The following is a 27,119-nucleotide window of genomic DNA, read 5'->3' on the forward strand; positions in this document are numbered from 1 at the left end:
GCCGCTGGAAAACAAGCCAAGGAAACCACCCTTGCAGGGTGCATGACAGGCGCTAGCCCGGCCCAGAGCAGCCAATCCCGGCGGGGTGGGGCGGGCCTTCCTCCCGCCAGTCTCGAACCCTGGACTAACAGGCTGGCTCCGCCCCCTGCCCCGCCCTCTAAGCTTCTTCTGACTCCATTGGCGAGCAGGGCCCTGGGATCGCAGCACTGATTGGCGGCTTGCTCCCACGTGGCTGTCCAGGCTGGAACCTCGCCCCACCCCCGCACCCTCACACCTCCGGAGGGCAGGAAGCCGGGAGCTCGGAGAGGACTCTCTGCAGAGGTGGGCAGCGAGGCAGGGGCCCCGGGAGACTGACCCGTAAGCGGGAATCTTGCCATGTGGGACGCTTAGCCCGAGACCTTCAAAGTCCAGCCTAAGAGACCGCAGATGCCCTCATCTGCGGGGCCGCAGATCCCTTTAGCATCGAGGGACCCGCGTCCGCTAACCGGGAGGACCCCACATCTCCTGACCCCCAACGCTTAGACCCCCAAACAGCCTGGAAACCCCCGTTCCCCTCAGCTCGGGCACCCTACCTGCAGCTCGCTCGGAAAGACCAAGTTTCCCCCAATTCAGAGACCCTGTATGTCGTCATCCTGGAAACTAACTCAACGGCGGGGAACGTAAAGCCCCTCGACGAGAGGCCCCAAATCTCGGCCTCAGAGGTTCCGCCCCCTCCCCCAGGGGCTCCAAGTGTCTGCAGCCCGGAGCACCAGGCCCGCGCCTCCGCCCGAGAGACGGCGGTCTGCTGGAGGCCACGCCTGCGTCGCGTGCCGGTGTCTGCAGAACCCGGTGCGACTCCGAGCCCTCCCCTGAGAAGAGCGCGTTTCCTGGCGCCGCCGCCTGCCCGCCGGCCCGCCCGCCGGAGGGGCCCTCCAGAGCCTGCGCTGAGGCAGCGTGCGGAGGAAGGGGGGCGGGAGGGGGAACGAGGGCGCCCACCGTGGGTGGGTCTGCTGCGGTGGCCCAGCTTGTCCGCCCCTCGTCCCCCTCTCCCGGTGCCCTGCCAACGCCGGAAAGGCGCTCGGCCCTCTCAGCGCCTTCTCCTTCCACAGGCGCCTGGGACTCGGGGCTGGGACGCCATGAGCCCCGACGGGGGCCCGCAGGAGCGCCCCGAGGGAGAAGCGGGGCGGACGGGGCGGAAGCCTCAGGTGAGCTGTGGGGTCCGCGGGAAGCGGGGGGCAGGGCTGCGCAGATGCCCGGCCCTCGCAGCGCGTGTGCAGGACGCTGGTGGGAGAGACGGGGCTCCAGGTGGCAGGGCCGGGTCAGGGAAGCGGGGGATGGCGCAGAGTGCGGGCGGCCCCCCGGGACGCAGCCGGGAGGAACAGCCGCTCGGACCGACAGAGACTCGACAGAGACTCGGCTGGGTGCTTGCAGCACGAGGACCACCGTGGACCACGGGGCCCCGCAGGCTCCCTGCACCGGGGCGGGGCAGGCCCCCTGCGCGCATTCTCGTGCGCATCACTGAGTCACTGGTGCGTCCACTCTCCTCCCCAGGCCGAAGACGCTTGGAAAGACGTTTCCCTCTACTTCTCCAGGGAGGAGTGGGCGGCGATGGGAGACGGGGAGAAAGGCCGGTACTGGAACCTGAAGAGGAACTTCGACGTGCTCGTCGGCCAAGGTAGTGCGCAGGCGCCGGGCGGAGGAGCCTGGTGACCTGAAGGGCTGCTGGGCCGGCTCCGGCTTGGCTGGGGCGGTCCCCTCCCTCGCCTGCGGCTCCTTCCTGTATCAACGCCGAAGGGGGAATTTGCTCCTTTGCGTCAGAGCAGGGCCGGCACTGACAGTGCAGCGCCCACTGCAACTTGTCGTAGACTCTCCCATCCTGTCGGTAGCCAGTCACACGGGCTTCCTGGGGCTCGTTCCTCCTCCAGGCTCTTTGCTTTCAGGACGAAGGTCTTGTCTCTTTGCAGGTCTCAGGGCCCCGCGACCAGCTTTCATGTGTCACCGCCCCCGCAGGCCTGCCGCTGAGCTCCAGGAGGAGGACCCTGAGGACTCTGATGAAGACCCTGCTCCAAGGCGGCAAGGTGAGGGGCAGGAGGAACCAGAGCCGCCTGCCGACACGGACCTGTTTAGGTCAGGCTGCATCTCAGGACTTAACCAGGGAGCAGGTTCGCTTGTCCAGCGAACAAGCAAGATGCCAAACAGTGTGTCGCACAGTAAGGGGCTATTCGTGTAAACTATCAAGTGCTACATAATCACATGTATTTATAGATACAGTAATAAGCAGTAAATGTATAAGAACATACAAGTGAATAAGAAATAACTGATTCAGAATAGTTGTAATCGCAAGAGAGGGAGGCAGGTCTGGCCGGTGAAGAGAGTTCCAACACCCGGCTGCCCACGGCCTGCATGGGGACAGACGGACACGGTATTAACCGTGGTGATTACGGCAGTTTGGGGGAGGCCCCGGGTAGGGAGGGTTGGTCACTGTATCTTTCCTGATGTCGGCCCTGGTGCCATTCTGTCCAGCATCACGAGTGCTCGCTTGGTAGGGTCAGTCCACTTCCATGGGTGTGGGGTTGAAACACAGCTGAAGTCAAGGTCTGATCTTTCACTTGACTGGGATTCTGCTTCTGTGGTCAGCAGACTGTTGGTGCTGACCGGAGTCTAATGATTAAGGAAGGGCGGGGACGGCCAGTAAGTGCCCGGGTGGGAGGGGACCAGAGAAAGGAGGCGAGGTGGCCGTGGTGCCGTAGCCCGGACAAGGCCAGTGTGAATGAAGAAAGCAGGACGGAGAAAGGGTTGTGTTAAAGACAGGGAGTTTCTGTGCAGTCACTTTTATTACATTTTTGTCAGGAGAGGCCAATTTATTTCTAATAAATGTGATAGATGCTGTATGAACATAGGATGAAGTGTGGATGGCACTTTGTCTATTTTCTTTATCTTTCTAATGAAATTAGTTGATGGCCCCAACAGAAGCCTAGGCCTTACGATACCTCAGAAAACCTTTTCCAATCACCCTGGATTGTTCTTGGACTGTTCTCATTCAGAATTCTGTGTCCCTGATAAGGATCTCCAGATTTTGGAAACATTTACCAACCAAAACACTGATTTCTCACCATCTTTCAGTGAAATCTTCTTGGGTGGCCTTCAGAAGGGAACGGAGTGAACCCCAGAAGGTGAGTATTTCCCAAATCCTGTTGACAAGAAAATTCCTCTCATGGATAGGAATGCAGGTAGGAGTAGGAAAATGCAGAAAGTATCCTGGGAACTTCTGCCTTCCTTTCCTGGTCCCTTCAACACATTGTCCGATATTATCATCCATTTTTAAAGATTTTATTTATTGATTTGTTTAGAAAGAGGGGAATGGAGGGAGAAAGAGAGGGCGAGAAACATGAGTAAGTTGCTTCTTGTATGCCCCCAACTGGGGGACCCAGTCCACAACCCAGGCGTGTGCCCTGACCGGGAATGGAACTGGTGACCTTGCAGTCTGCAGGCAGCGCTCGATCCACTGAGCCACACCAGCCAGGGCTCATCATCATCTTAATAGTTAACACCTATAGCAACAATGGTAACTATTTGTTTCATTCTCACAATATTTCAGACTTTAAGAATTCTACGTGAATAAACTCACTTAAACATTACAACAACCTGATGAGGTGCACACTATAACTATCACCATTTACGATGAGGAAAGTGAGCTTTCAGAGATACAGAAATGTTTGACTATATGTCTAAGATCTCAGTATCAGGGGTGGTGCAATCTAACCCACAGTGTCTTCTCTAAACCACTTACACACTCATTACAACGTTCATGGTTTTGCCCTGGCCAGCGTGACTCGGTTGGGTGTCATCCTGCAAAGCGAAAGATCACCGGTTTGATTCCTGGTCAGGGCGCATGCCTGGGTTGTGGGCCAGGTTCCCGGTTGGGGTGCATGCGAGAGGCAAGTGGTCAATGATTCTCTCTCACGTCGATGTTTCTCTCCCTCTCTTTCTCCCTCCCTTCCCCTCTCTAAAGAAAATAAAATCTTTTTTAAAAATTAGAAAAATAAACTGTCATAGTTTTCTAAAGTTTGCATTGTTTTATCAATATGTCATTACATCATTCATCTGACTGATGGTTTCAGCCGAAGTTCTTCTCTGCTGTGCTCCCGTGAGAGGTGCACTGAGACCCTCTGACTGAGGAAAGCATGCAGTGTGTAGGCAGTTTGCACAGTGGATGGTCCCAGATGAAGAAGAATGTAGAATGTCCAGGATCACAGCCTCCCGCTTTAATCAAAGAGCATCTCTAACCCCTGAGGAGCTTCAGGTTTGATGATTGGGAAACAACAAATAATAACATGACTTGAGGACTTCATGTAGGTTACACACTTTTCAATAGAAACTCGTCTGTCTGGAACTGATTTCAAATGCCGTTTCCTGTAAGGTGGCATAACAGCTTCTTTCCCTGAATTCTAATGAGGCCACTCTCATCCTGTTTAGAATCATTTCTTCAGCCTGCCTACCTCTGCACTGTGAGCTCTTTGAGAGGCTGGTCCATACCTGAGACTTCTCAGAGGTCACAGGCCCAGATCAGGGCCCCCGAATGTTTGCCAAATGAATGATTTCACAATTATAAATTAAACTAGGAGATGATCAATGAACACGGAAGGTAATTTCTGTGAGATTTGAAATATGGAGAGAGCTGAGGGGTAAATTGATGGCAGGACTGTAACCTCACATTCATACTGTATCACACAATTCACAGAACGCTTCTCTGAACATTATTTCATGTTTACTATAACATTAAAAATTAGCTTGTTTTATAGATCATGAAACTGAAGACAACTAGCTACTGATACAGCCTTATCCAAACAGAATTGGTGGGAACCAGCTAATCTAAGTACAAATATTCTTTCCAAGGTATTGCAGATTTTACCACCATTTTATTTACTGCCTAGATATGTTTCTGCTAACGATTTCTTTATTCTCTTCCCAATATCCTCCACTCTCAATATCACAGAGACAGTTGAAAGAAAAGAGCCATAAGGCATGAGTTCTAATCTTGGATTCACTACCCACATTGGCCCTATCCCCTCTAATGTTCATACTCCATAGGTATTTCCAAGGGTTGAAGTATTAAAGACATGCATATAAAATGTATCACAGGCCTTAAAAAATTAAATACATGCTATCTTTTAATATGTGACTCTTATGTTGAAGGCAACATCCAGGGTGCCATTAAGCAGTGAATACAGTTTGAAGGAATTGTCAGGAACAGCAAATTTGATGACTGCAAGTGACTCAGAGCAGGCCCAGAATCCAGCGTCCCCTCCTGGAGAAGCGTGTGCCTTTGGACGGCACACTAGACAAAAATCAGGTAAGAGAACATAGTTTGGAAACGTTAGTTCCTCTCAGTCCTACAGAAGGGCTGATAACTATGGCCTGGGTCTGTGGGGCGGACTTTGGATGGACTCGGATTCAAGCTGGGCTGAGCTGAGGCTGAAGTTAGCACTGGAGCTGTGGGCAAATCCTGTAAATGCTCCGAGCTCCTGAATGCTACTGTGTAAAGTGAAGAGAAGGAGACATCGCTCGTGTATTGTTTGAAAGGTTAAGTTACATTTAAAACAAGTGACACGTGCAAGTTGTCCAACAAATGCATCTGTGATCCTAGCAGCCACACTTTATTGGTGTTGGGTGCCCAGGCCTTTGCTCAAGGCCTAACACATAATGTGCATTCCATAAATACTTTATGAATGGTTACAGGTTGGCAAGTTACACAGGGTAATGGGAAGATCTAGGAACTAAAACTGCATCAGTCATCTGTAGTTGGTGTGGAGTCTTAGTCTTCTGAACCAATAGTTAATAATAAAATACCGGAGTATGCAAAAGGACAGGTAATAATTTGATGGGAGGAGATTGTGTGTTATATGACAAAATGGGAACTAACACTCCACACCCCACCAACCTCACTCACCTGGACTTCTCCAACTTAGAACTCAGGAGAGAGGAGATTGAAGTGAAGATGTACAGCCTACGAGAAGAGATCGGCGAGCCCCAGGATGATGACTACCTCTGTAAGTGACCCTCACTGAGAAGCGTGTTATAATACAGTAATTTCATCCAGTCCTTTGGTCCCCAAATCATTCCCTCCCTCTAGTGACCTGGATGGAGTACAGCATTGAGTCTCAGTGATGTCAGTGCCGGACGCCCTCTGAAGCTCTTTGTGTCCAGGAACACGCGCTGTACCTTCCCTAACCCCTGTTGCTCTTGCCTCCAGATTGTCAGAAGTGTCAGAACTTCTTCATCGACAGCTGTGCTGTGCATGGGCCCCCTGCATTTGTAAAGGACAGTGCAGCGGACAAGGGGCATCCCAACCGCTCGGCCCTCACCCTGCCCCCTGGTTTGAGAATCGGGCCATCGGGCATCCCTGAGGCTGGGCTTGGAGTGTGGAATGAGGCAGCTGATTTGCCAGTGGGTCTGCACTTTGGCCCTTATGAAGGACACATCACAGAAGATGAAGAGGCAGCCAAGAGCAGATACTCCTGGCTGGTAAGAAGTATTTGCCTCTTCCACTATCCTCTGGCTTCCCACATTCCTTCTGAGGCCTGGAGGGACCTCACCTCCTACATGCTAGACATGGAGGGACAACATGGTTAGCTGTGTGTACTGAAGGGACTTCACATGAACACAGAGCTCCTGTTTAAGGATCAGAGCGTAAGTGGGAGCAAAGTGGTGCAGACACAAAGGAGTGGCTCCTCCCTTGTGGGGCTCCTGCTCTGATTGGACAGCCAGACTCAGATGTGTAGATGATGAGTAAGGAAAATATCGTGTGGTCACCACTGGCAGTGGAATCCCCATGCAGGCTGCAAGAGCTTTGATGACAGTGGAGTAAAATAATTCCTCTGACTATTACCTCCACATGAAAAAAATAAAAGGTCTTTAACTTCTTTTCTGAAATGCAGATCGCCAAGGGGAGAAACTGCTATGAGTATGTGGATGGAAAGGACAAATCCTGGGCCAACTGGATGAGGTGAGGTCAACGGGTCTCTGGGTGCCAGAGGGGACTCATCCCCCACAAGCCCATATGGCTTTCCCTCTCATCATGCCTCGCTCAGCGGTCTCCCTTAATCCTTTTTCCTCTTTTTCTCCATACAGTGTTCTTTCATTTCAGGGAACATTTAGGAAAAAAGTACAGCATATGTCCTCAAAATGTAAAACTCTCTGCTAGACACAGTCTGGGCACTGGAAAGGACCTTGAACAGCCTAGATTCACCAGGGACACTGGATTACACTTTAATGTATCAAATGAGCATTAATTAAGCACTCACTATATTCCAGGTTAGATGAAGGAATACATTACTTGAACAGGTCACACAACCCATGTCCTTATGGAGGACTTACTGCAGACAGACATAAAAACAATTGCTTTTAGAAACATTTAACTATAATTTCCAAGAAGTGCACAGTGTCAAGATAGCACAAACCAAGGACGGCCCAAACCTGGGGGGAAGCAAACCGTCCCAGCCTCACTTCTAACTAGAGCTGGGCTCTGAGGCCTGCAGAGGAGTGGTCACGGGCCCCTTTCCTGAGAGGGGCTCTCTTATCAGGGATAACAGAATGGGAATCAACTACTATTGTTCTGTTTTATTTTACTAAGACAAAAAGACCTCCAATTTTCTATGATAACCTTGGGGAGGCAAGTGAACGGTACCCTAAATAAAGTGTAGGGGGGTTGGAGAAAGGCCTCTCAAGAGAAAACACGTGGGCTGAGTACTGACTAATTAGTGAGCTAATTTAGAAGTAGGCCCTATATCAAGCACCAGGTTCTGTGGTGTGAGACAACTTGATTTAGAGTTTGGAGAAGCCAGAGATCACTGGATATTATGGCCAGTCAGGGTGGAGGTTAAGTCTGGAACTGGGTTTTACAAAATGGTATTAGGCAGCATTAGCACTGCAAGCAGGACTTGGAGGTAGGAGTTCACATGACACCCTGACAGACGCTCAGACGCTGAACAGAAGGTCCCCAGGGGCAGTAGGGGCTGTGAGCGACACCAGAGCCTGAGGGCCGCAAGAGTCAGTGAGGAGATGGACATGGACTTTGCTTTGCTGGTGGGGATGGTGCGGTGTGGCAGGTGGTCTGGGAAGGGCTTTTCAGGTAGTGGGAATGCATTGCTGTGCTTTTCTTTCCCTTCATCTGCCTCAATCCCAGGTATGTCAACTGCGCCCGGGATGATGAAGAGCAAAACCTGGTGGCCTTTCAATACCACAGGCAGATTTTCTACCGAACCTGCCGGGTCGTCAGGCCAGGCTGTGAGCTGCTGGTCTGGTACGGGGACGAGTATGGCCAGGAGCTGGGCAGCAAGTGGGGCAGCAAGTGGAAGACAGAGCTTGCGGCCGGAAGAGGTAGGCACCACTGTTCTTCAAAACAGAAAGAGAAGAGAGAATTCTCCATAGAAATATTCATGATCCAACTCCTAAGTAGAGTAAAATCCACTCTAAAGTCAGTAAAGTTTCCAATCAGATGCTTCAGAAATTCACAATTCATATGCCTTTGACTCTTAGGCAAAATGTTTATATTTTTTCTTTTTAAAATATTTCATGCCCAAAATACACAAATGCATATAGTGCTGACAGACTGAGAGGCAAAAAAAGGAAAAAAAAGTTTTCAAGCACTGACCAGCTCTCACCAAAGCAGTTTTTCTGACACTTTTATAGCTGTTTCTTATTAATTTTCCTCCATACTTCTAAATAAAACATTTTTTACAGGCATTCATTATTTTTTAAAGATTGCCCTGGCTGGTGTTGCTCAGTGGATTGAGTGCTGGACTGTGAACCAACAGTCACCGGCACATGCCTGGGTTTCGGGCCAGGTCCCCAGTAGGGGCACGCGAGAGGCAACCACACATTGATGTTTCTCTCCCTCTCTTTTCACCTCCCTTCCCCTTTCTCAAAATAAATAAATAAATAAATAAAATCTATTTTTTAAATGATTTACTTTTACAGCGAGTGGAAAGGAGGGAGACAAACATCAATGTGTAAGGGAAACATTAATCAGTGGTTTCTCACACACCCCCAACTGGCTCACAACCCTGGCATTTGTCCGGACTGGGAATCGAACTTGTAGCCTTTCAGTTTGTGGGACAACACCCAACCCACCGAGCCACATCATTCAGGCAGGGCACATTCGTCCGTCATTTCAGTGAATTGTCAGGTGAGATCCTACTCTGGCGCACAGGGTCCTGGGACCAGGAAGTACAGCTTAACATGAGGACAAGAATCACTGCTCTGGAGGGGCTGACGTGTGGAGGAGGGAAGCCCAGACACAGGTGTTTGCATGTACATAACACTGCACAGTGGTTAGTGCTTTGGAGAAAAATCATCCAGGATGAGAGCCTAGGGATCAGTGTGAGGGGAGGTGCAGTGTGGCAGATGGTCCCAGAAGGGATCTCTCAAAGGGAGATAACATTTACAACAATACCTGCGGGCAAAGGGTCCCAGGCAGAGGGAGCCGCTAGTGCAGGGAAGAAAAGAGGTGGGGCCTTGAATGTGCTGAGGGTCACTCGGGTCTCCTGTTAGCACAGAGGGTAGGAACGGAGATCAGACAGATGCTCCGCAGCCCGGAAATGCAGCGCCGATGATCCGAGTTGAGACACTGGGGACTCTCCTGAGTGAAAGCGTGCAGTCGTCAGCTGCAGAGTGCTGTGTTCTCTGTTCTGATTGTGCTTTGTTAATTTTTAGAAAATAAACTCCAGTGGGGAATCCCCTCAGATTGCTTCATCTCCAAGTGAGAGAGCGTGGCGGTGGGTCAGAGAGGAACAGGAGTCGGGCGTGGAAGAAGTGTGGTTGGAGAAATATTTTGAAACGACTTCTCGGTGTATTTGAAATGGGCTAACACCGAATGAAATGAAGCATAAATGTCTGGTGTGAGGCTGGAGGAAGAAATTTTTTTAAAGATTTTATTTATTTATTTTTAGAGAGGAAGAGGGAGAAAGAGAGGGAAACATCAGTGTGTGGTTGCCTCTCGCACGCTCCCTACTGGGGACCTGGCCCACAACTTAGGCAGGTGCCCTGACTGCAAATCGAACGTGCGACTCTTTGCTTAGCAGGCTGGCACTCAACCCACTGAGACACACAAGCAAGGTCAGGGAGGACATTTTATTTTACTGTTTAGGAAAGCAGAGAAGCAATTCCTAGTTGGAGCCTGTGGTTTGCTCTTTAACACGACCTAGAAGATGCCTATAGAAGGGAAAGGTCACTGCAGTCCCATCCGCACAGGGAGTGAAATGGCCTCTCGTGCTCCTCAAAAGCCCCTACTCTGGGCAATATTAGAACAGACCCTCCTGATGGGGGCTTTCTGGATTTCTGAAGAAGGTGCACTGCACAAAACTAAAAAGGAAAATAGGCTGCGAGTGGACGCTTTGTGGGAGACGGAGCTTGTGTTGTCACCACAGTAAGAAAGACTCACGGGGCAGGTCTCACCAGCAGCCAAGTCGTGCAGCCCAGGCATTCTCGTCAACATCTGCCCTGACCAAACCTTTCTCTTTCAGCAGAACCAAAGCCAGAGGTCCACCTGTGTCCCTCCTGCCCTCTGGCCTTCTCCAGTCAGAAGTTCCTCAGCCAACACGTGAAACACAGCCACCCCTCTCAGAGTCTCCTGGGAACATCTGCAAGAAAACACCTCCAAGCAGAGGAACCCTGCCCAGAGGATCAGAATCAGCAGCACCAACATACTACTACACACAGCTGGAATGATAAAGCTGAAGGTCCAGAGGTCAAAAAAAGGTCCAAACCTTTGCTTAAAAGGATCAGTCAGAGGAGAATCTCAAGACCCCTTTTCCAGCCTTCCAAAGAACAAATGAGCTCCAGCAAGCATGAGAGAATGATGGAGGAAGAGCCCCGTAGAGGCCAGAAAGAGAGTCCAGAGGACACAGGCAAGTTGTTTGTGAAAGTAGGAATGTCAAGAACTGTAACGACCGAGCATGGAGGGTGTTCGCAAGGCTTCAATGATGGGTCACATCTCATTAGAGGCCAGAGGACACACTCAGGGGAGAAGCCCCATGTTTGCAGTGAGTGTGGGCGAGGCTTTACCTGGAAGTCACATCTCATCAAACATCAGAGGACACACTCAGGGGAGAAGCCCTATGTTTGCAGGGAGTGTGGACGAGGCTTTACACAGAAGTCACATCTCATCACACACCAGAGGATACACTCAGGGGAGAAGCCCTATGTTTGCAGGGAGTGTGGGCGAGCATTTTCCTGGAAGTCAAATCTCATCAAACATCAGAGGACACACTCAGGGGAGAAGCCCTATGTTTGCAGGGAGTGTGGGCGAGGCTTTACACGCAAGTCATATCTCATCACACACCAGAGGACACACTCAGGGGAGAAGCCCTATGTTTGCAGGGAGTGTGGGCGAGGCTTTACACACAAGTCAGTTCTCATCACACACCAGAGGACACACTCAGGAGAGAAGCCCTATGTTTGTAGGGAGTGTGGGCGAAACTTTACACGCAAGTCACATCTCATCACACACCAGAGGACACACTCAGGGGAGAAGCCCTATGTTTGCAGGGAGTGTGGGCGAGGCTTTACATGTAAGTCAGATCTCATCAAACATCAGAGGACACACTCAGGGGAGAAGCCCTATGTTTGCAGGGAGTGTGGGCGAGGCTTTACATGCAAGTCATATTTCATCACACACCAGAGGACACACTCAGGGGAGAAGCCCTATGTTTGCAGGGAGTGTGGGCGAGGCTTTACACAGAAGTCACATCTCATCACACACCAGAGGACACACTCAGGGGAGAAGCCCTATGTTTGCAGGGAGTGTGGGCGAGGCTTTACACAGAAGTCACATCTCATCACACACCAGAGGACACACTCAGGGGAGAAGCCCTATGTTTGCAGGGAGTGTGGGCGAGGCTTTACACGCAAGTCACATCTTGTCACACACCAGAGGACACACTCAGGGGAGAAGCCCTATGTTTGCAGGGAGTGTGGGCGAGGCTTTACATGGAAGTCAGATCTCATCACACACCTGAGGACACACTCAGGGGAGAAGCCCTATGTTTGCAGGGAGTGTGGGCGAGGCTTTACACAGAAGTCAGTTCTCATAAGACACCAGAGGACACACTCAGGAGAGAAGCCCTATGTTTGCAGGGAGTGCGGGCGAGGCTTTACACGCAAGTCATATCTCATCACACACCAGAGGATACACTCAGGGGAGAAGCCCTATGTTTGCAGGGAGTGTGGGCGAGGCTTTACATGCAAGTCAGATCTCATCACACACCAGAGGATACACTCAGGGGAGAAGCCCTATGTTTGCAGGGAGTGTGGGCGAGGCTTTACATGCAAGTCAGATCTCATCAAACATCAGAGGACACACTCAGGGGAGAAGCCCTATGCTTGCAGGGAGTGTGGGCGAGGCTTTACACAGAAGTCATATCTCATCACACACCAGAGGACACACTCAGGGGAGAAGCCCTATGTTTGCAGGGCGTGTGGGCGAGGCTTTACACGCAAGTCATATCTCATCACACACCAGAGGACACACTCAGGGGAGAAGCCCTATGTTTGCAGTGAGTGTGGGCGAGGCTTTACACGGAAGTCACGTCTCGTCACACACCAGAGGACACACAGTGGGAAGCCCTATGTTTTCAAGTGGACTGAGTGAGTCATTAGCATTAAGTCTCATATCAACAGCCATAGGAAGAAGTCTAGGGCCCTGTACTCTCCCCAAGATTGTAATCAGTACAGGAGTAACTGGTTAAACAAACCCTCCATTTCATGACAAGAGAGGAGATGGACAAACAGTTCCATAGTGATATGGGGATGTCAGCACCATTCTCCATGGTTTTTTTGACGTCCTATTCTAACAAGTTTTGTCTCCATACAAATATGAAGCCCACATCCCTCACTCCCCCCATCACTGAAAGCAGAGTTTGGGAAGAGCCACCAAGAACTCATTCTCTCAGCCACAGAAATTCAACTCCTACAAATGCCTAAGTCTTTAGTCAGTCTACTTTGGTTACTGCCCAGAGAGGGATCTGACTTATCAGGGAAGGGAATTACGCGGATTCCTGGGCAGTTGGGCCTTTTCTCCTAACAGGCTCCCCAGCCTCCTCCCTTGGCTTCTCTTGGCTCTTCTCCTGGTTTCCTACAACCTGTGGGCCTCAGAGGTGATTGGTAGGGAGGGACGCATGCTTGTGCATGGACTGAGCCTGGCTCAGTCTGGGAACCTGGTCTTCCTCACTCTCCTTGCTGCCCCTTCAGGGTCAGCATTTCCTGGTGCACAGCATACAGATTCCACATCAGTCCGTAGTGGGTGTGAGTCTCAGCTCTGTCTCCTCCAGCTGTGTGATGTAAGGCAAGATTCTCAACTTCTCTCTGCCTGCTTCCTAGTCTGTACAGTGGAAATGGGAACTCCAGCCTTTCGGGTTGACATTCAAAGTTGAGTCAGCAGAGACAGAATCTGGCACAGAGGATTGCTGAGATCACAAGTTCTGCTGGACAAAGGAAGATAAGGACAGGGTAGGGGTCTGTAGCCAAATTCAGACTTTGAGCAGACCCCACTGCTTTCCCCACCTAGACTCAGCGGCCCTGAGAAGGAGGCCTGAGGTGGGGGATGCACTTCCCTCTACGTCACCACCCTCCCACTGAGCCCGCGCACACTCAGAGCCTCCTCAACACAGGCAGGTGCTACTGACAGTGGCCTGTGAAGCAAGACCCTTGCCCACCCCTTGCTGAGGACTGACCCTGGGAACAGCATGTCCCTGCACTGGTGTGTTAGGTGGGATAGATGGTAAGCCAGGGCAGGGAGGCCAAGGAAGTCATGTCTCCCACTAACTCAGCAGTCCTGAGCCTGGTCCAATTCTATCGCCAGATGTTCCAGCGTCACAAGAAACACCATGCTAACACGTTGAGATTCTAGGTATCGTTTCCCCTGTCTGGCAAAGGCTCTCAAACTATTCATCCAAGGCCTAGAAGATGGGAGGGGGTCCACAGCGCTCAAGGACAGGACCCAGAAAACAAACTTGGCTAATAGCTTTCCTCTGGCCCTGTCTGCTTTACAAGAGGGTCCCCAGTGCTTACAGAAAGAGCCCTTAGGTAACTGGGTAACTGCCTCAACTTTAACTCTCATGTATCTGCCTTACAAGATGACCAATGGGGGTCTGAAGCGAGATAAGGATTCAGGCTAACAGGACCCCCCGCACACATACCTACGTGTGGGTGGGCACGGCCCCTGTGGAGGCTGGCACCGCTTTTACCCACCAGTCAATATGTGATTTCTTTGCCCTCATCCCACCAAATACATGAGTCCTCAGGACGAAGGACCTGGTGCTCTTGCCTTTCACCCCCACCTCGGCAAGGCCTGTCCTCGTCCATGCGAGCGTATCATGAATACACCCTGCTTGCACGCTAGTACACTTGCCGATCTGTGATCCTTTACTGCATCGGCAAGAAGAACCGAGTTTCTCCTGTGACAGGTGTGCCCCATCTGCGTATGGCGTTCATGAAGCCCACACACGGCAGCTTCTGGGATGCACTTTCCTCGTACCTGGGCCCCACCGGGCTTCATGCACCACTGACACCATCTCGAAATTAGTACTTACTGCATCTTTAAGCTTTTGTTTGTGAAGTCTGATGGGATGATGGACATGCACAATGGTGGTCATTCCTGGCCACCCATTCCCAGATGATGTCCACAATGGCCCAAGAGCACAAAATTCCCATGGACCCAATGGCTGGGAGTCCAGCAAGACTCAGGGTGAGAACAGGGTAAACATCCCCATCTGCATAATCATAGCGAGGGTGCTAACAGCTCCCAGAGGTCACACTTTTCTTAGAACCAGAGCCGAGTTCAATACAGAGAGATGGCGAACAATCAGTGAGGACCCCATCACACCCTCTCCTGCATGAGGGAGACCTAAGCACAACCCACCCTGTTCCTGCTGGGGTGGGTTCCCCAAAGGGGGACACCCAAGTCCCATGACCTGGACGATGACCTTTCTGTCCTCCCAGAGCCAGGCTTGTGAATGAAGAGTGTCTACATGAGCTGTGTGGATTCCAGTAATAAATATCCACTATTTTCTTTTTTGCATTTTTAAAGGAAGGTGTGTGTCAGGTTTTGTTTCCCTTCCCTGTTTCTCCCCCCACCAGCCCAGCCCAGAGAGAACACCATAAACTCAATATTCTGTGGCTTTCGGCATGGGCATGGGAGAGGGGCAGAGTCCTGGTGTGACGCTGGCAAAGGGGCTGCACTGACATACAGGGTGGAGGGGACCACAGACTGCCAGGTGATGGTCACCATGACCCCAGACCAGGACAGACCCTGGAGCTCTCCCAGAAGGCTTAGCGATCCCAGATGAGTAGAGAGAGGTCTGTTCCCTCTCCCTCCCCTTCAGCAGCAAAACACATTCCTAGCGTAGCTGCCAGACTCCAAGGTGTCCCCCAAATCCACATGCTGTCACCCCCGCCCTTGTACAGCCCCTCCTTCACACAACCAGGCTGATCTGTACTGTGAAAATGGTGTGCGGCTCTCCAAGCTAAGTCATAACAGGCCCTTTTGTTTCCGCCTTGCTCCTGTAGTTCACACGGTCTCAGACCACCTTGTACAGGGAGCTGGGTGTTTATACTCCCCTCCCGCCCACCCATCAGTGGCTGACAGCCACTATCCTTGTTTGGAAGTGGAGGCTCCAAGGAGTGACTGCAGCCTGAAATCTGATGGATTCTGAGTCTCTTGCCCTTGCCCCCAAGCTGGTTGTGTAATGGAGAGGATGGTCCTTCTAAGTGGGGCTCCTCATCTGCTCTCGGTGGCACTGGGTGGACGAGCCAAACCTGCCTCTGATCCCCACCGCGTGTCTGTCTGCAGAGCGTGGCCGTGTACAGCCTGATGGTTCAAGGTGACGAGTTAAGTTCCGCAGTGACAGCTACACTCACACTCACTGACAGCAACAGCCACCCTCCCCCGTCTCCAAGCCGACCGCGTCCAGCAGAGGCCAGCGCACATCCCGTGAAATGTGTTCTCGTGAACTGTGTTGAGCCACAATGTCACCCAGGCCCGTGGTCCTCATCCAGGTGGCTCGTTAGAACCCTCTGGGCCTCCCTGGGACACACTGACCGACCCTCTGTCCCAGGGCAAGGGCTGCTGTCTCTGGCCTGGGCAGTGACTCGAACAGGGAGACAAGGGCAGCGGGCAGAGTCCACGACGAAGTCCGGATGCGGTTGCTTTGGGGTCGGGCGAGGGGCTCTGACTCCTACCACACATTCTCAGCACAGTGGTGTTGGGGACGGGCACAGGCATCCTTCCTGTGACGGTCCAGCCGCCATGACGCGCGGGCCTCCCGGTGGCAGGTGCTTGTCCCAACAGCAGCCAGACCAGCCAAGTCCTCAGGTCTCTGCTCAGGGCCTTGGCTGACAAGGAAGAACCGTCAGTTCCAGGTTACTGAGCAGTGTGTGCTGCGCGTTTCACCTGCATGGACTCAAATCTACAAGGCAGAAACGCCTGCAGCCACAGGCCCAGAAACATCAGTGAGATGGTTCAAGAGCACGACTGGCCAGTGGCTCCGGCACAGGGTCCAGGCCCAGAGGCCCAGCTGCCAGGCAGCCCGGCAGCAGCACCAGGCACACAGCTTCGGCTGTCCTTCTGCTCCGTCTTCCTGGGCCTGTGTTTTGTCCTCCTGGTAGCCAGGGGCTCCTGCACTTCCAGCATCACACTTGTCCAGTCCCAGAGATCGGGAGGGAGGAGGACGGGAGCCAGTGTCTTTTGAACTGGGAGCCTGCTACTGCTGGGCTTGTTAGAGTTGGGAAGCCCTCCCCTCTCTGGATGGAGCCACCGCTTGTGCCCTTTGATCCCAAGACAGAAACACCAGGACACAGAATGGCAGGGGTTTGTGCCCTTATTCCCAGTGACGGAAATGTGCAGGCACGTCTGGTCCCCAGCAGTAAACCCAGCACTGCCCCCAAAGTGACGGGCGGATGTCGGGGTCTCACCTGGGGCTGCCGGGCATTCCAGCTGGGCCCTACCGAAGATTGCACAGGCCTGACTCAGGATGGAGAAATTTGCTCCCCTTGGAAACACAGTCAGAGGGGCTGTAACAGGGAGGTGGTGGGGGGAGGGACTGGCAGCAGGAGACAGTCCAGACCTGACTTCTGGCTCTGCTCCCAGCCCTGCAGGGCTGAGGGCCACAGTCAGGGCCTGAGGGTCTACAGTCTTGGCAGCTGCTGCCTCCTCCTCCTGCCAGAGGTGCACCTGGGACCAGGGCTGCCAGATGTTCAGCCCCTGCTGGCAGGATCGGTGCTCCGTGTCTGACGGGACTCTGGGTCTTGGGGTGGATGAAGCTGACTGTCAGCTAGGAGCCTGTGAGGAGCCACCCAGCCCCTGACCCCCGGCTCCCAGCACTGCCCCTGCCAACACCCCTGACTGTGGATTATCTCTGCCAAGCATCTCACTTGGGTGTCTTGGTATTTTGTTTTTTTTCTTTGTAAGCATCATTTGTATAACTCTAAATGCCCAAGGTTATAGTTTCAGACTAGAAAGAGCAAAAACATAAATAAATAACATAAATCAAAAAGATTAACCATATTATGCCATAAAGCAAGTTCCAACAAATTTCAATTGAATGAAATTATATAAGGTATGATACTTGCTCTCAATGCTAATAACATAATCTAGAAATCAGAAAAAGAAGGTAACTATGAACTCCTTTTATTTAGATGTTATAAAGTACACTTCTAACCAACCCCCCAAAACAAATCACCATTGGAGCCAGAAGTAACTTAAACTGAGTGATAATAAAAATACTTCGTACCAAGGCCAGATCATTCGGGTTCCACAAACGATCAAGGCCAGTGGTTCTCAAGCACAAGTGGTTTTGCCCCCAGGGGGACATTAGGGGAAGCAGGGACACAACTCAGATTGTCATGAGGGTGGAGGGGAGGGAGGGTGTTGCTGGCCAGCAGAGAATAGAGGTCATGGATGCTGATAAGCACCTACAATGCAGAAAAAAAAACAGGAGAAAGAATTATTGGCCCAAAAGGTCCGCAGTACTGTTACCGGGAAGACCCAAATTGGGGGAACTAGGGGGCTTCCCCTCCTCGGTTCTTGTCCTGCTCGAAAGAATGGGTTCAGGCAAGGGACAACAAGCACAGTGAAAGGGAGGTAGCAGGGTCATTTGTGAAATGCACTGGACAGGAACCTGCGCTCCTGCACCCAGCTTGTCTGAGTGCCCGGCCTGCTGGGGTGTCAGGGCTTTCATGCTTGCAGCAAGCCTGCAGGGTTCCTCTGCCAGCCCTTCTCCTGCCTTGGGACTAACATACAGTCTCAAAGGCTTCCCTTCCCAGATGGAGAAAACAGTACACAGACTTTCAAAGGCTCCCCTCCAGCTGCTGGTCTCTCTTGTGATCTCTGAAAATCCTACCTGACCCTGCTGAGGACTGCTGAATTACTGGGTGGGACATGTCCCCGTGTCCCCATCCCCTGCCCCGCCTTGGTATGCTACCTCTCCTGCTTAGCAGTGCTGAGAATGAGAAGCCCTGCTCTGTGTGGAACTCAATGAAGAGCCCCCAGGACTCTTGGAAACCACACGTCACTTCGCTCCCTAGATCTGAAATGCCTCTCTCTTTGCACAGACAGCATGCAGACTGAGGCCTAAAGAGCAACAACGACAAAAGCTCGCCATCTTGCAAAGATTGGCGAGTGTCCAAGGCTGAGAAGAGACCCTCAAAAAGTCAGGAAGCAGAAAAGATCTGACATCTTAGGAGACAGAACCACACTGTGATACGCCACAGCGCACATCCGAGGGTCACTGTTTCTTTTCATTGCCCGTACATCACTCGTTAATAGCTGTTAATAGCTGTTCTGCAGTGTAACTAAGAATCAACAATCTCAGCCTTTTAGTTCCCAGAATTCACCACCTAAATTTTCCTGTTGAAAATGTGGACACAGGCCGTATTGTAAGTTCCTTAGATTACCCACAAGGGGCACACCCTCGCTTACAGGACACTTCTGATTGCGGAGCACTGGAGCACCACGCATCTAGGCCCTGGCTCATTGAAAATGCTAAGAACGCCATTACTACTTCATTTAATCAATAATGTATAACTAACAAAAAGAATTTTTCTAGCTCTTCACATTATCTTATATCTTCATGTTTTCTGTCAAGCTTTATCTATTTTTATGTTATATATAACTAAAATAATCTGATACTTATTATTACACGGTGGCTTACCTTGAAACTCATTAAAATCAACTTTTACATTATTACAAATAATAGAATTAAATAATGTATGGGAGAAATTACACGCATAGTTAAATATCCTTTATATACAAAAGAGTAAGTTACAGATACAATTTTTAAAAACACCCAATAGCAACGAAACTGGTAAAAGCCTGGGAATGAACTTAGCAAGAATGTGCAAGATCGGTATGAACCAATTCATAACTAGGTACCCAACAAGACACCTGAACACCACCGAATGGGGAGGCTCAGTCGTTTGGGTGCCGGGCTGCAGACCTGAAGGTCACCAGACCGATTTCCGGTAGGGGCACATGCCTGGGTTGAGGGTGTGTGAGACACAACTAATCGATGTTTCTCTCTCTCTCTCTCTCTCTCCCCTCCCATCCCCTCTCTCTAAAAATAAATAAAATCTTTTTCTCAAAAAGACACTTGAACAACAGGAAAATAACAGTATGTTCTTGGATAGAAAAATGTATAATGATCTCAATTTCCCACAGTTACCTATTAATGTAATGTGATTTAGATTAAAATATCAGCAAAAAATTTTTAATCCTCACCTGAGGACATGCTTATTGATTTCAGAGAGAAGGGAAGGGAGGGAGAGAGAGAGGGAGAGAAACATCGAAGGGTTGCCTCTCGCACGTGTCCCCACTGGGAACCGAACCCACAAACTAGGCACATGCCCTGACCACAGCTTAAACTACAACCTTTCGGTTTATGGAAGAAACTTGGTTCTTCTTGCCAATGCGGTAAAGAATTACGTATCAGCCAGCCTATTAGTGAGCAAGCAGGGTTTACTAGTGATCCCTTCTCATGGAAGAGAACGGGCCTTGCTGAGGCGCCATGAAGGGCGAAGCTGCCGGCCAGGGCAAAGTAAGGGCGGCAGCAGGCAAGGGTAAGGGCGCCAAGAGCCTCGGGTCCTTAGGGATGATCCACTCACTATAGGCAACGTTTCCTTCTGGTCTGCATCAAGGTGTTTTCCCAAAAGTGAACACCAGATGGCAGAAGAGAGGCGCACTTGGAACATTTTTCAGTGATCATATTGTACTGTAAAGCAAGTTTCAACAAACTTAAAAAAATTGACATTATGTAAGGCATATTGCTGGCACTAACTGCAGTCAATCTAGAAATCAGTAACAAAGGGCTACTAAAAAGTCCTTATTTTTAAAAGTGATGAAATGCACATCAAAATAGCATTGCATTCCACATTCCTAGATGACACACAATACCCACTTTTCCTGAGGACCTGCACTAAGGTGTCATTCCTGAAAACGGCCACTAGATGTCAGCAGAGACCGACAGATGGAGGGAAATCCTCCTATTGGCCTGGCGGAAAGGTTCCTTGGCTTTCTACCCTGAGACGCGATGACGGGCACTCTTTTCACTGTCCCCCCACAACATAACAGCACAATGTCCTCACCATTTTCTTCCACTGCCCCTGCCACCTTCATGCGATTTCACCATTCCACCGTCCCAAAACATGGTTCTCTTTCGGAGCAGAGAACTCTTCCAGGTGTCTGACGCAGTCTTCCAGGCAATGGAAATTTCTCTCCATAAAGACAAATTCAGAGACACGAACTAAATGGCCGTGGGAAGGAGCAGGGTCTCTGAGTACTATGGAGGAATCAGGACTGCACAGCCAGGCTGGAAGCGTTTTCCCTGGTCACCAAAGAGAAATGTGCTCTCTCACCTAATCCTAACCTTCCGCATCTTCTGCCGACAGATTCCAGACTCTTTCCTTCGGGCGGAGCTTTCAGTTAGTATGATGGGAAGCGATACATGTTACCAGTAACCTGCTGGCTTTCTGAAACGAGCTCCTACTGCAGGACTCCCTCCCGAATTCACCATAAGGGCATCATCACCTCCTTTGGATGAAGACTGCCCTTTGGAGGGGCGAGTGGTGGTTCCTTCCTTTGCCCACCGTCTCTCCCGTTCCACATGATTCTCAGATAGCAGAGATTCATGCTCCACACACACACACACACACACTCTATGGAAATGGAATGTTTTCCTCACGTTTCAGTGGAGAACCACTTGTGGAAATCCGGTCTAGAAGCGTCCCCCACCATCCGGCTTAACTCCTGTGGAGCCCAAACATCAATGTAATTAATGTAATCTAGCTGGTGCAAATGCTTTTCAAAACCTGATTAGGATACTTTGAACATGTTGCCTGTCTCCCGCCTGCCGTGAAGTGATCTGTCCTCAGTGAACGCCTGCTGCTGAGGGCTGTCCCCTGCACCTGGTCTGCCTACCCCTGGGACAAATCTCCACCGTGACACTTCACAATCCACTTCTGACACGTTCCGTCAGTCACAGCGTCTTCTCCACACGCACCACAGATCTTTTCTTGCCTTCCATTTGTGCTTGTACCTTTCTTGAAATGACAAAGCCAAAGGGACCGAAAATGTTGCTTATGTTCATGAGTCTTCACTGTGAAAATGGCCAACCATACATTCACCACTTGTGGTGAGATTTTTATCACATGCTGATAGGACACCTGTCACGATACGGTCTAACACGACGGTTTCGAATGAGGTTAACGACAAGTCATGTTACCAACCCTAACCACAACCCCAACCCCTAGTCCTAACCCCGAACCATGCCACGCACCAGACACCAGACCCAGTGTCCGAAGCCTGTCCCTGACTCCGGATGCCTGACTCTGGACATCACACTGCAGAGAACAGTCTTTCCTCCTATTTAAACCTGTAAACCCTTGAAGCTTAAACATCTAATGTCTAAAAACATAAAGCAGGTTTCTGTAAAAATAAAAGTTATTTTAAATCAAGCAAATGATGCAATGATGACACACATTAGACATGAGATGCACGAGGCTGCTGCCGGCACACCCAGGCCTGCTTTTTGAAACCAAAATCAGTTAAAGTAAGTGAGTAAATGTGATGTGCCCCTGATTAAAAAATTCTGGGTAGCAGGAGAAGCTTTTCTCAGAGTAAGACCACCCACGGAATTGAAGAAAAAGGTTGCACGTTATACTTTCAATAAGACTCTTTCTTCCATATCAGAGAACTTCATGACTCATCATTGAACAGACCCCTATATTATTTTAAATATTTGATTTATTTACTTTTAGAGAGGGGGAGGGAGAAAGAGAGGGAGAGGAACACCAATGTGTGGTTGCCTCTCACACGCCCCCTAGTGGGGACCTGGCCTGCAACCCAGGCATGTGCCCTGACTGAGAACTGAACCGGAGACCCCTTTGGTTCACAGGATGATGCTCAATCCACGGAGCCACACCACCCAGGCAGACATCTATATTTTTAAAAACCTTGAGTAGTCCCTCCTAATGAGAAGACATTCATAGAAGTGGTAAAATATATACATATACCAGAGACGCTCAGTGGCTACTTCACGGCACCATCCCCCTTCCCAGACACTATAAAGGCGATAATGGGAAAGCAAAACTGGGAAATTTTATGACCACAAACAAAAATTAGAACGATTGACCATTTCTTTCATAAATGTAAAATATTGAAGACCTTGTATAAAATGGTTTGACATTTCCTCAAAAAAATTATCCTGGTGTATTCAGTAACTCTACTCCAAAATACATAGCTCAGAAATTGAAAACATGCTACAACAAACTTATACATGACTATTCATAACAGCACTGTTAACAAGAACTGAAAGGTAGAGAGTATTAAATGTCCACTCACAGGTAAATGAATAAACAAACTTTGCTTATTCTGTCATGGAAAAGGGATTGGACCCAAAGGGGGTTTGCCCTGGAAAGGTCTCATGTGTGTAGATTCTTCACTTCCTGCAGCACAATTGCACAACACAAAGCCAGGGAATTTGAAGCGTTTATACATTAAATCTAAGGACAGTGAAACAGAGAAAGGGCTTCAGAGAGAAGAGGCACAATCACAGCTACAAGAGTGAGCATAGGCGGAACTGCTTCTTGGGAAACGGAAAAGTTAGACACAAAGAAGGTCCTTGGAGACAGGATCAGGGGGTGAGCCCAGGACGACCTGCTGCTGCCCACAGCTCCCCTGGCTGTGAGTCTCCGGGGACCTTTGGAGAGAAGGAGAAACAGAGTGAAGATCTGAAGCAGAGAAGAGAAGGGAAGGCACACATGTGCTCAACACACAGTGCATGCTGGGTCCTTTTTTTAGGGTTTTGCCTGTTTTCTAACGTTGAGGACTTTAGAGGGGGTCTTCGGAGAGCAATCTGCACACAGTACTCTGACTTCCAGGGCTGTCCTTTCATGTGCTCATGCCACAAAACGAGCACACAGAGCAATCAGGGTCCTTCTCTGGTGATTTCTCCCTCAGAAAAGTCACCAGAGAAGGGCTGGGACTGCGGTGGGTCTTCCCCTGGGTGGTCTGCAATGTGTAAACCATTTGCTCTCAAATATCCTTGGTTAGGGAACATAAGATCCTCATATTTATTACCAGTGTGTAAATCATTGTTGTTACTCTGCTATAAAACTCACTTTTCCCATTCCACTACCAAGGAATTTCCCTACCTTTTTTACTAACCTGCCTCAACTCCATTCACTTGGGGACTCATATTGGCATTGAATTGGACACAATGATCGTCCGTTGACAGACACCAGTCACCAGAGCCAAACTCAGGATCCTGGACCCAGACCTTTGACTCTGAAACCTGGACCCTGGAGCGGACCCAAAACAAAACCGGGACTCCAGGCCCAAAGCCCCAAACTCAGAGACATGTGCCCTCAACTGAGCCAGACCGTGAAGTCTGAAGGCCAAACACCACATGCCAGGAACTGACATAGGACCCTTAGTGCCAGACTCCACACACCAAAACCAAAAGCTTCATCTGCACGTGGACCTCACATACGAGCCCAGGACACAGAGCCACAACCTAAGAGGTGCAAGATCGCAGACACACAACTGAATGCATTTTGACTCTGAGGCGCAGGCCCTGGACACAGGATGCACATTGATAACCAGGACCTTATGGCCAGAATTTGGAGTTAGGGCCAGACACCGGGCGCCGGTTGCCAGATACCACAGGCAGAAGCTGAACCGGATCCTCCCATTGTAAACAACGTTGCCATTCAATAGGATAAAACCCTCGTCTCTCCAAATGCAAACTTCAACCTTTTACCAAACCAAGCAGTGATAGGCCAAAAGACAGAGCGAACAAAAAGGATGCTGACCTTGCAGGGCAGATGTCCATGATCTCTCACTTGCAACAGGTTCAGGAGTTAGCATTGTCTCGCCGTTCATTCCTCACCGGCAATTTTTCAAAACTGGGGGATTAAAGAGCGATTATTTTCCTCAAACCTTGTCAACTCTAACACATGTGGGATAATAATCAAAATAACATAATCTGATCAATTCAGGATATTCCACATTTCATATATGCATGAGCACAAACGAAGACCAGACAATGAGGTGATATCAGGGATAAAGGACATTTGGGAGGATGGGGAAACAGGGTCTTATACAGGTAAAGTGGGTGATAGGTAATTGATGAAAAGTGCAGCATTCGTGGAATGTGACTTTTTGGTAGGCAATCGTACAAACTACTCAACACAAGGTAAATTAATAAACTCTTCCAAATTTCATGACTGTGATCACTCAGTTGAGAATAGGTTACTTTGCTAAACTTGTTAAATCTTGTGGCAACAGCAGCAGACATGGCCTGAGAGAGCGACCGCCTGCCAGCAGGGCCTTGCATCACACACAGCGGGTCAGAGGACTGAGCATCCCTGTCCAATGCAGTGTGACCATCCTCCTCTGCCTGAAGCCAGCAGAGGGCAGAGGGTCCCGCGAATGCAAGGCAGGTGACCACCAAGCCACAACCGTGAAGGAGGTGAGCCACGGCCACACAGGTGGGACAGTGAGATTTGTCATCTCAAGTGACACATGAGATGGCAGCAGAGAGACACACTTGGGACAATTTTCAAAGGGACCAACCTGTGCTAAGGCAAGTTTTAACAAATTTCAAAGGACTGAAATTATAGACAGTATGTTTCTTTCTGTCATTACTGTTAATATAGAAATCAGGAACAAAAGGTAACTAGTAAGTCCTGATATTTAAGTTACTAAATAACATTGCAGTCAACATTCATTGATGTTCTAACTACACTCAACCACTTTTCCTGCTCACCTGTCCCTAACTAGTTATTCCCCAAATGCCCACGAGATGGCAGCAGAGATGCACACTTAGAACACCACTGTTTGCTTAGCCAAAAGGTTCATTTGATTTTTAGGTAAAGACACAATGAAAGAGACGTTTTTCGTTTTCACCAGTAATTTCATTGAACAACGTATTCACCATTTTGTCCCACTATTCTGCAATCTTTCAGGCATCTTCATAATTCCATCTTCCCAAAACTTTTTATCTTTTGGCCAAGCCGATACAAAGCCAGTTTCAACCAGCATTGCAGCAATGAAATTATATACAACGTGCTTCTCTGAGTGCTCCTATTGCACTGAAGCTACAATTCACTACAAATGGGTGCCTGGAAAGTCCTTACATTGGGTAGTTAGGGAATACACTCCTCAACAACCTCAAAAATAAAGCACAATTTCAATTACAAAATACACTGAATGGTGAGAAAGATACTGCATACCAAGACTTATGGAAAACATCTTCATCCTTAAATGCACATTATCAAATATAAAAGCTGAAGATATACAAGTTTTGTGCCCATACTTAGAACCTAAAATAGTCATTAAATCCAGAGAAAGTAGACAGAAACGTACCCGTCTACATATCCACGAGTGTATGTACATAAAATGATAGCAGTTCTTTTTAACTATTGGGGTAGAATTGTGAAAAAATTTTTTCTCACTGTTAAAGTAAGCAGCAACAAAGTCAATTAAAAATGCTTTTCAGGCACACTTGCAGCTTTTTAAAACATGACTATAGTTACCTATAAACCAGGTTTCAACAAATGTTTCTCAAACTATTTATTGTTCTCTTTGCCATTGATCTGGAAACCAGTCACAAGGTAACTAGAAAGTCCCTATATTTAGATGTTTTAAAACACACTTCTAAATACCTTCCCAAAATAAATCACAGTCAGACTGGGAAATAATTTACATAGAAAAATAATAGAAATACTGCATACCAGACCAAGATCTTTCTGCTTTCAAAAATGATAAAAGCTTCAAACTGTTTCTCAACCAGAGGTGACGTTTACCCCCAGTGGGGCTTGAGGCAATGTGCTGAGTCATTTTAGATTGTCCTGAGGGGAAGGGAAGCCAGGGTGTTGGCAGTGAATAGAGGTACTGGATACTAAGCACCTACAATGCAGAGGACAATCCCCCAGGAGAATGAATTATGTGGCCAAAAAGGTCCATAGTGCTGAGAGTGAGAAACCCTACTCTGTATCCTGAAGAGTCCCTTAGAATACAATCATCATGTCCCTCTGCATCCTACATCTGAAATGCTGCCTTTCTTGGAACAGGAAGCATGGAAGCTGAAACTTAAAGAATAAAAAATGCCGGCCTTCTTGCAAATATCGGGGAAAAGTGTCCCAGGCAATAGATCGGGAGGCAAAGGAAGACCCCATCCACTTAGGAGACCGAATCACACTGTGATTAAACACAGTACTCGTCTGAGGATCCCTGCTTCTCTCCACTGTTCCTATGTCACTGTAATAACTTCTTCATATTGTCACTTAGAACAAAGATTCTTACTGTTAGATTCCACATTTCACCATCTCAAGTTTTCCTCTTTGAAAATGTGGACATTTGCCACATTCTGTGTTCCTCAGATTACCTCCCCGGGGCACATTCCCTGTAACAAAATACTTCTGATTTCTAGAACACCATGCTTCCAGGCCCCAAACTCATTTAAAATGCTAAGAAGGATGTTACTATTTTAGTGAGTATGTATGACTAACAAAGAAAATTTTTCTGTCTCCTCACATTACCTCACTTCCTGTGTTCTTTCAAGCTTTAACTATTTCTAGGTCACCTACAG

General features: G+C 49.3%; 1 protein-coding gene across 1 annotated transcript; it reads left to right on the plus strand.

Moving 5' to 3' along the window:
• The first annotated feature begins 741 nt into the window (after positions 1-741).
• LOC112308324 (histone-lysine N-methyltransferase PRDM9-like) lies at positions 742-12,876 on the plus strand. Its single transcript, XM_053916460.2, has 11 exons — positions 742-828; positions 1,089-1,184; positions 1,531-1,654; positions 1,944-2,057; positions 3,103-3,152; positions 5,176-5,332; positions 5,949-6,029; positions 6,233-6,504; positions 6,918-6,985; positions 8,165-8,358; positions 10,503-12,876. The coding sequence occupies exons 2-11, from the start codon at positions 1,116-1,118 to the stop codon at positions 12,626-12,628; spliced, it is 3,255 nt and encodes a 1,084-aa protein (XP_053772435.1). The 5' UTR covers positions 742-828; positions 1,089-1,115; the 3' UTR covers positions 12,629-12,876.
• The last annotated feature ends 14,243 nt before the right edge of the window (positions 12,877-27,119 follow it).

This window comes from Desmodus rotundus, chromosome 2 (genome assembly GCF_022682495.2).
Source record: "Desmodus rotundus isolate HL8 chromosome 2, HLdesRot8A.1, whole genome shotgun sequence".
NCBI classification, from domain to species: Eukaryota; Metazoa; Chordata; class Mammalia; order Chiroptera; family Phyllostomidae; genus Desmodus; species Desmodus rotundus.